Source organism: Monopterus albus, unplaced genomic scaffold (genome assembly GCF_001952655.1).
Source record: "Monopterus albus unplaced genomic scaffold, M_albus_1.0 scaffold40.1, whole genome shotgun sequence".
Classification (NCBI taxonomy): Eukaryota; Metazoa; Chordata; class Actinopteri; order Synbranchiformes; family Synbranchidae; genus Monopterus; species Monopterus albus.
In genome coordinates this window covers 2,621,923-2,631,598 of record NW_018127920.1, presented here as the reverse complement: position 1 = coordinate 2,631,598, position 9,676 = coordinate 2,621,923, and the positions used below count along the sequence as shown (strand labels likewise).

Here is a 9,676-nt window from a genome sequence, read left to right as displayed (position 1 = left end):
TTGGTAGAATGCTACGCTGACAGACACTGTGCGTTTTGGCTTGACTCTACCACACTACCTACGAGCTACGCTCATTTACACTACACTACATATCATACATATCCAAGTACCGTACTTTCCCATGTTATGTTCTTTTGATACTTTGTGTTCTCTTTATTTACCTGCTACCGTCATGTTTTTCCCCCTAGCACCTGGGTCTGCAAACTTGAGCCCAACCTCAGTCCTCCCTCACCCTCCTGGTGAGGGGGGCTACCATAACAGGGTAGGCGAACGAAAACGGAAATCCACAGCACAGGAACTGTCAGCGTGGAAAACATAATCATGATACATACCCCGAACATACTGTAGGTATATTATTTCAGTTAAATAAGGTAGGTAACGTAATGCTCCAGTGATGACGGAGCGTCTGCCAGAGGTATAAAGAAGGGGGACAGGTAATCATTGGGATGCACCCCAGCTGTACGCACCGACAAACGGGTCGCTAATTACTGGAATGCCACACAGCTGAAGTGCAGAGCCCGCAGGGTCGAGAGCAGAGGAGAAAAAGGTGGAAGAGAGGCAGGTCGCGCCGAGCGGACCTGACAATCAAGCTATGAATTAATGGATAGACACCTTGCATTTGTTCATTTTCAAATAACAAAAAATTCAAAGAATACAGCAAAGACTGATACAGCAAAGTGATGTGTGTAAAAAGCCTCCTCACCATGAAGCTTCCTGTCACGCTGGTCTGGAAGACTCCATCAAAGGAACATGTGGAGTAAGGACAGTTGTTGAAGGAGAACATGTTTGTTATGTTGTCCAGGCAGCTCTGGTAATCTCCTGTGCCCACTACTGTTACAGACATCTGGGGGTCAAACTGGGCTGGTCTGTACTTCTTAGTACATGGAGAATCAAAGACACCCTCCCCCATCTTGACAGATAGATTGAACTGCTGAGGATAGCAGGGGTGAGACACTTGGGGTGCCACACCTTGAGTCTGAAAGTGGTAGAAAAACATAAAAGTGAAGGAAATGACATCTCTTAGTCCTTTTTTCACAGAAGACATGTTGACATGCCACAGTAAAAAAAGCACAGGTGTAAATAATGAAACAAACTCAATGTCATGGCCAGAAATATTGGCACCACCCGCATTTCTGTCAGATAACTCACCACTTTTCCCAGAAAACTGCTGCAATCACAAATTACTATGGTTACTATTAAAAAAGGCAAACATTGACGATTTCCCGGTACTTTGCAGTGACTGACCCATGTGCTATAATACAGTATGAACTTTCAGTTAAAAGAACACTTTTTTGCTGCTAGTTTTATCTCCACCTTGCTGAGAGTTACTACAGAATACAACTGATTTGGGTTGGCAGTATTCAGTTCCAAATAATAAAATATGCTTATATAAGTGCTTGGAAGTCTAAAAAAGATAATTTCTCAACTTATAAAGGGCCAGATTATTATTAATAGTTCAACCTTTTGGGTATATAGTTTTTCAGAAAATTAGGATAGAAGATTGATATTACTCTCATGTTTGTACAATAAATATGAAGTTACAGCCAGCAGCTGGTTATCATAGCTGGACTTTGTTACATTTGGACAGAGCCAGACTAGTTGTATCAGTCTTTGCACTAAACTGTCTCCAGCTCCATACTCAATGGACAGACCTCCTCTCATCTAACTCTCAGCAAGAAAACAACTAACTCTATTCACAAAATATCAAACTCCTCTGAATTTCTTGCCGTAATACACTAAAAATTGTGAACCTAAGTAAAAGCACACATCATGAAACTCAGTGTCAACAGCAGCCATAATTGTTACATTTTTTAAACACTACCGTGATAAGATGAGCCATCAATTTTAACAGGAACTGGTCTTGGCCATAGCAAAGGAAGCTCTGGGTGTATAGTCGGTAGGTTTGTCCATAAAGCGTCAGTTCCATCAGGTTACGTTCGTCCTCCACCTTTTTTGACGTCTCAAAAGTAATTTGAGTGGAGGCTCCACCTAAATCCAAAGCCCCAATTGTCTCTTTGCTTGGATTCAGCCAGCGCCCGACAAAACCATACTGAGTGGCAAGAAAGGACATGTCAAGACATAAGAATTTGGATTGATTTAGTGCAATAGAAATACACCAGCACTGAACAGAGTTTACTCAGAGGAACACATGCAGCTGAAAACACTGAGAGATTTTCAAATCCCATATCTGTAGGTTTTTTCCTTAGCCATGCAACCAAAGTGGCTGTATGGCAGTGTCATACAGTTGCCTGTTTGCTGGTTCAGAGTGAAACTGCTCTATTAAAGTGACTGCAGGTCTCTGGTTTACAGAGGATGAATCCTAATATTAGTGATCCTGTCACCAGCAGGTCAAGGTATTCACTCAGTGAAAAATTGCAATATCAACTAGATGGACTGGAATAAAGTTTGGTACAAGAATTCATCATTCCCTGATGATGAATCAAAATAACATTTCATCTAGTGTCACCACTGTAACATGTCCCATTTCCATCTGCTGCCGCTATACTTTGCATTTAGTGCTAAATTGCCTGTCATGTTTAAAAAGCTTCTAAATCCTTCTTGCACCACAGTAGCATAGTAAACAACTCTGCTTCCATTTCTGCTGGAGTTAAACTAATCATGAGCCTTTTTCAACTATAGCTTAGCGCTGCAAAGCCAGGTCTCATTCACAATGAACAGCTGCCCTTGCTTCTTTTTGAATCTGCATAGATGAAAGGCCCAGAACAGTCTGTCTACCCACAGCTGACATCTGAAACAGTGCATGTCCACCTGCTGCCAAAATATAGGCACGCTTAACCCAAATCTGATGCTGACTTTCATAGCACCTTTTCAAAGGGTATTCACAGCTAAGTGTATCTCAGAATTCAGTGCAGTGTACTGTGAAACAAGAGTTCGCTTGTTGGTGATCTATAAGCTGGTTTTAGGATGAACAATAATAAGCAGTGCTACTTCAGTCAGAACATTTCAGGTCCGTTGTAACTGTCAAAGTGCTTTGGGGTGGATTTGTTTCCTCTGTGACTTTCTGTGATCAAATATAGTGAATAGATTAAAAAAGGCAGAGCTGACCTTGACAAAGTTTTCATGTAAGTAGTTGACTGTGACCCAGCCATACACCCCCTCCTCCTGTCCAGTCAGGATGGCTGCCTTTCTGAGTGCGAAAGGGTAAGACCGCAGTTTGTCTTCCACTTCCTTCAGCACCCGATCTGACTCTGTGGCATTGACTAGTCTGTTAAATGGAGAATTAAACAATATTAAGATCCCCATTCATGTATTAATGCATAACTGATGAGGAGTATGTAATATTTGTGCAATATACTGTGTCAACAAGGAATTTCTACTGACCTCAAGAGTCTCATGCCTGCAGTAGCTCCCAGATATAGTGGAGTTTGGTGCTGTCTGGATTTGGGGATGTCACTCATAGCTTGTTCCAGACAGGCTTCTAGACTTCTTGCTGCACCACCATGAACACCTGCATAGCTGGAGATCCCTCCACCTTGACAGAAAGAGAGAGTAGTTCTGCTTATAAAGAACTCCACCTGACCTTCTCAAAAACTGGACTTCCTTGTCTTAAAGCATGAATTATCCAGCAAGATAAAGGCTCTTGGTGTTTCTAAGGGAACTACAGAAACAAACTTAAGCAAGAAAAGGAACAACTGACACCAACTAAGATGGCATGGACAGCCTGGTGAGGAAGTAGACCACTTAGGAACAAAAGTCTTGTGCAACACACACATGTATATCAGGAGTTTATAGGATATCACTGTGGAAGTGAAAGTACAGCCTCAGGTTAGGGCAGAAACAAAGCACACTTACTCACCTTTCATGGTATTTATATAGATAGGTTTGTTTTTACTTAACTACTGTTGAGTAATATATCTTTGAGATTAATAATGAAGATGATTGGAATTTTAAAAAATCATTTGTAAAAGTACATTTTGAATGCTGTGAGCATTGCAATTGTACCTGATAGTCAAGTTTCAAAGATGGATCTTTCAAAACTAGAGCAAATTAAGCACAAACCATTTGCAAACATACATTATTAACATAAAAACCAGACAAGGAATTCAGTGGAGAGTTTTGGTATCCCTGGATATTTTCTCCACTTTGATACAGGTTTGAGTAAATGCCAAATAATTCAGGAAAAAGACTTCCCCCTCAAGCAACACCTCTCTACTTCCTTTCAGGCTGCAGGCTATCCATAACTAGCTCTACCAGTCAAATACTTGGGCAGATAGGTAACAGAGAGTTCTGTAGCGAGTTTCAGCAACATGACTACCGGCATCTTTTGTCAGTATCGTCCTATAAAAACTGGTACCAGTCAATCAGTGATGTAGTGTTTGTTAGGCCAAACTTGTCTCTTAGATGTGAGGAGCTCACCTTTTGCTTTGCACTCGCTATGCTGGGTAACAATACCAGTGCCATTTTGCTTATTAGCTGGCCATTTGTAGATGTACATGGAGGTGTGGGATGAGCCTGCATCCAGAACGATTCCATACTAAAACAGACACAGCAGAAAATGTTACAAGCAATGTGCGATATGCTCACCAGAATATGCAGTATGCCTCCAGTACCTCATTTTAGCTAGCAACAATGCTGGACAGAAGTGGTGTTGCTTATAAAACTAAAACCTGTCTCATATATGTCTAACACACTGGTTCATTTGCTACAACTGTAGCAGGAAATTAACTGGTGTGAAAATGTTGTTTTGTATGTGCATTTTATTTACTGATGCAACTGTGGTTTCAGTTGTCCAACTTGTGTAGGCTTGTTCTGTTTAGTTCATACTTTACTGTGGTATTGACAAGATGTACTTGCATCAAACACAGAAGTTCATGTGTAATGGGTTTTTTTTGTAAAGGTTGCAGTTTCTCCACATGTTCATTATTGCCTTTTATGGCTGAATCAGTTCTGTTTTAGTGCAAACAAACTTCTGCTCATGACAGTAACAAGGTTTACCCAGTTACTGATACAACATGGGCTATAATGTTAAGTATTGTGGTGTCTTTTTGATTCATTGAGCAATGTTGACTTTGGCTCCCTTTGTGTGCTTCTGCAATAATAACTTCAAAACAAAAAGTTCTATTGAAGAATTATACCTTAGGCAAAGGCCAAAGAGAGAATAAGGCAGAATAATAACTGTGGACCCTTTTAAAATATTATCAAAGTGACTGTGAGGTTAACAAAAGGAGGAGCACATGAATGAATCAGTCTGCTCCTTTTATCTTGTACTCTTTGTGCTTTCTGTCTTGTCTTCTCAGTGGTGCTCTGCACCATTTCCTTCCGTAACCTTTAAGGGGTGCAGTGGTTGGCATTTATTTCGCGCCACACATTGAGGTAAGAGCTGCGTGTTTCATTTTGTACATTTAGGTCACACTCAGAATTATTACTGAGTAAGTTAAGATCAGGACACATGAGGCTCAAAGTGGCCTTATAGTTCAGTCTTTCCTTGGCTGATAACAGCAGCAACTGAGATGTATGAATACTTGTTCTGAACTAACAAGATACTTGTATAATCGTTATATTTTAATACAGCCTTTCTGATATTCAATATGTAGCCCTCAGCTGAGGAATCCATTAAAATGTTTAACAATTTAAGGAAAAGAAAAAAAATGTAATCAAACACCCTCTAATGTTCTCCTGAGAAACTGCTCAAACATCAGCCAAAGGAAATAACACCTCCTTTTTCTGACCCCCTAATTTCTGTATTGTCCTTAACAAATGGACAAACTTTTAAGCGGCCCTGCTAAAAACCCTGCAAAGTGCCAAAAAGTATTTAAATAATTATTTCCGTTTGAAGACAAGTGTATCCATACCACCAATAGTACTATTAACGAAGATGATGATAACAGTAATAAACACATATATTCACAGGCAGTTATCCAAACCTCTGCACTGATTATCAGCTTATTAATTACCATGTTTTCAGGAGGCATCTCCACCTCTTTCGCTGTAAGCACCACCAGCAGGATCCCGACTACTGCCAGTAGCAGCAGCACAAGCGCAGGGATGATTTGGCAGAAGCGGAGACTCATAGTGAAAAGCTTCTTTCCTCTCTGATGCTCCGAGCAGCTCTGTGCCCCAGCGCTTGAGTCCAAGGATGAAAACGCACAGAAATAAAGGGCGTGCATTAATGATCTCAGGCCGAGGGGCCGGCCTGAGCTTCTGGAGTCTCATTTGCCCAGTGAGATACACTCCGTGTCACCGCTGCAAGTACCCATACAGACACACACTGCGAAGTGCACAGCGCAAACGACTGCTTCCTGAATCATGGGGCACCCCAGTCAGTCAACAAACAAGGAAGAGTCTTCTAAGACATGGGTTTTACAGTAGGCCTACATCTAAGCATATGGGATGAAGCAGAGGACACCTGGTGGGATGTAGTCTCCTCTAATTCAGCTAACAGGCATGTCAGGAACTACCCAGCTCCCTGGGCTCTATGCCTACTCATTTACTTTCTTATATAATTCCAGAGAGTTTGATGAGTGTGTTTGAACAGTGGTAAGTGCTGTTTTAAAAATATTTGCATTTTACTTGAGTATTCACTACATTTTAGAGGCAAATACTGTATTTTTGAATGCACTATATTTATAAAATAGCCTACCTTTAGTTACTAGATACTTTTCATAATCAAATTAATTAACAAACACAGTATAAAATGTATTGATCCTTGGTGGAAAATTCACAAGCTACCCAGCAAGCACTTCAGCTTGTAAGTAGTAAGAATGTCAAGTGGTTGACATTAGCTCCAGCGTTATCACCTCCAAATTAAAGTGATGAGCACAATAATGTATTAGTAATTATAATCCAATAATCTGATATACATTAATGTGAAATGTGCCATTCTAAATACTGAGTAGCTTTACTTTTGGTACCTTAAGTATATTTTAATGCTAATACTTTTGCACTTTTACTTAAGTAAATGTTTGTAGTAGAGTTGTAGAGTTTGTAGAGTGAGTGTTGGTTACTACTGTGATCTGTTTTTACATCATCCTCCAGTTTTAAGTGCTCACAGGTGGAGTTACAGTTGGTAACACATACATTAAAACCATGTCTGCTTATAAATACATTATAGTAAGTTATAAAGCATTTATTCAATGTTTTACTGTATCTACTGCCTATAAATGCTAAACATGGAGAGTTAGTGTAAAGTGTTATCCATATTTCATGTTTCCCAGCTTTTTCCTGTTCAGACTTTTCTTTTGGCACATTTCTTCCCCAGTGCTCCCCATGCCCAGCTCCACCATTATTCCAATTAGCCACAGCTGACTTTCATCACTAGAGACTTTTTAACTCCAGTTCTTTTTCTCTGTTTATATCCCTGTTGGACTCTGCCCTGCTCTGGCCCTGTGTGTTCATGGATGTTCTTATTTGTGGACACCTGTTATCACCCCGGACATGGTTTGTTCTTGCCTTTGTTCACCTGATCTGTTAATTTCTTTGTAGCTCCTATTAGTAGTTTTGTTTGTTCTGCTTCCTGGAAGAATACTTTGTGGTAGTGTAGTCAGGTCCTAGCTTGTTTCTGTCCCTGTATTGAGTTCGTCCCTCTTTATGTTACTACAGCACACGGTAAAATGTTTTCCTTCAGTCGAGTGGTTCCCTGTTGCACGTGCTCTCACCTGAGTTAGTGCTTCTTTACAATCAGCTTTGTTTGTTAGTTATTTGCCTTGTTGCATTACCTTAGTTTGTCACTGTGTCATTCTGCTTGTCTGCACCTTTGTCAGTATTAAAGCCTCATTTGCTAGTCAGTATCACCTGTCAGCATCTGGGTCCTTTTAACAGACATGACAGGTCAGGGACATAGTGGAGCAGGAGACAATCAGCTGCTGAACTGTACTTGGGTATACATTTGTCAGCTCCAAGTAACTGCCATAGAAAAGTCTCAATAAAATGGGAGATGTTGCTGTAGCTGATAAAATAGCTGGTGGCCCACAGGGTTTAATGCTGAAGGTTTAGGAGAAAGCTGATGTATCAACCTTCTGTTATAAGCCATTGAGACACATACCCTCTACTATAGTAATATAGATCCCCTGTTGTATTTGTTAGGATTTGTATTTTTTCTGTAATTCTTCAGATTCTGTAAATTCCCAGACAGTCTAACCATGAAGACAGGTTTAAAGCCACAGCAATGTAGGTAGAGAAATAATAAATGTTCTTCCAATAGCTGAGATAGAACTAAAGTCAGTTTTCAGTTTTAAAGGCAGCTTTATTTTTATAGCACATTTCATACACAAAGGCAATTCAAAGTGCTTTACACAGGCAAAGAAAGACAGTAACAGCATTAATAATAATAAGCATTACAACCAGAATAAAATTGGTTAAAACAAAATAAAGATAAAACATTGTTAAAATGAGCTAAGACACATTAAATGAAGATTAGAAACAAATAGATAAAGAAAAATGTTTGAAACACAATTATCTAGCAGTTACAGAGCAGAAAGCATAGCATAGAAACCCGTCAACCAAAGGCACAGGAAAACAGCTGAGTTTTCAGTTGGACCGCATTTAAGGTCATCAGGAAGTTGGGTCCATCTGTGTGCAGCATAGTAGCTAAAAGCAGTTTCACCCTGTTTTGTTCTGAGCTGAGATTCTACCAGCTGACTGCTTCATGAGGGTCTCAGAGCCCTTCTGGTTTCTATTCTTCAGGGAGATCAGAAATGTATTTTGGTCCCATACCATTCCAGTGCACAATTTGTTCTTTAAAATCATGATGATTTTTCACTTTTTAAAATAAGCAAACATACAGGTTTTTAATTTTCCCAGCAAGTTTCACATAATGACAGAGCTATGGGGATAGCTTTCCAGTTTAAAGAATTTGATGTTATGCATTATATATGATTTAATTTATTTATGATTTTCAGAATCTGGTGGATAATTGTGAAGAAGAAAACATATTTTTAACATGACATAAAACAATATAGTCCTGTAATTGAAAAATACATCACCACAAATTAATAAAAAGACGCTCATATCAAAACAGCTACATACATGTTACATTTTGCATATGTACTTTTATTTATACCAGCCTTTCGATTTTTGCCATTTTCATCATCAGCATGCCTTATTAGTACTGAGTATTAGTATTTATTAAAACAATTGACCTTGATAAACACATATGAATAAGTAGTAGGGTAGGTGATCTTTAATGACATAGACGTTTTTGTGCTGAAAGTGAAATGCTAATCAGTTGATGCATATACAGTGTATATACACAATTCATACAATAATGATTATGTGATTACTATTCTACTATAGAAACAGTCAATGAAGTTTACCACAACGGTCAGTATTTACATCCCATTTTATTTATCCTGTTTGTTTTTATTATAACCAGACATGTGTTCCTTAGCATAACATAATTTATCTGAATGCTGCAACTTTGCAAAACTATTAATATGCAAATTAGTTATAATGAAGTGTTTTTATATGATAAAAGGTTGCTAAGGTATTAGTAATTGTGGAGGTTTATAATTTTATAGGTAGTCTCTGATTTGTGAGCGCTCATGGTTTTACCTCTTTACATCCATAGATGGTGCTGTACTCTAAATTCCAAAAGGCACATTCAAGTTGACCTGACATGTCACTATTTCCTAGTTCTTCCTGCAGATTTCAGTAAGATTTTTTTTTTCAAGTATATTTTCCTTCAACTACATATTAAAGAATGTCAAAAATGTTCCTT

At 39.0% G+C, this 9,676-nt stretch overlaps 1 protein-coding gene across 1 annotated transcript in view; it reads right to left on the bottom strand.

The window, feature by feature from the left end:
• Window positions 1-6,124, bottom strand: part of LOC109959729 (ectonucleoside triphosphate diphosphohydrolase 2-like) — a 9,053-nt gene extending 2,929 nt beyond the window's left edge. The window contains exons 1-6 of the mRNA XM_020599324.1: window positions 5,916-6,124; window positions 4,378-4,495; window positions 3,343-3,493; window positions 3,067-3,226; window positions 1,823-2,050; window positions 704-976 (exon numbers count right to left, since the gene is read on the bottom strand). Of these exons, the coding sequence (XP_020454980.1) occupies window positions 704-976; window positions 1,823-2,050; window positions 3,067-3,226; window positions 3,343-3,493; window positions 4,378-4,495; window positions 5,916-6,032 (1,047 nt within the window). The 5' untranslated portion in view covers window positions 6,033-6,124. The remainder of the gene's footprint in view (window positions 1-703; window positions 977-1,822; window positions 2,051-3,066; window positions 3,227-3,342; window positions 3,494-4,377; window positions 4,496-5,915) is intronic.
• Window positions 6,125-9,676: the final 3,552 nt, after the last annotated feature.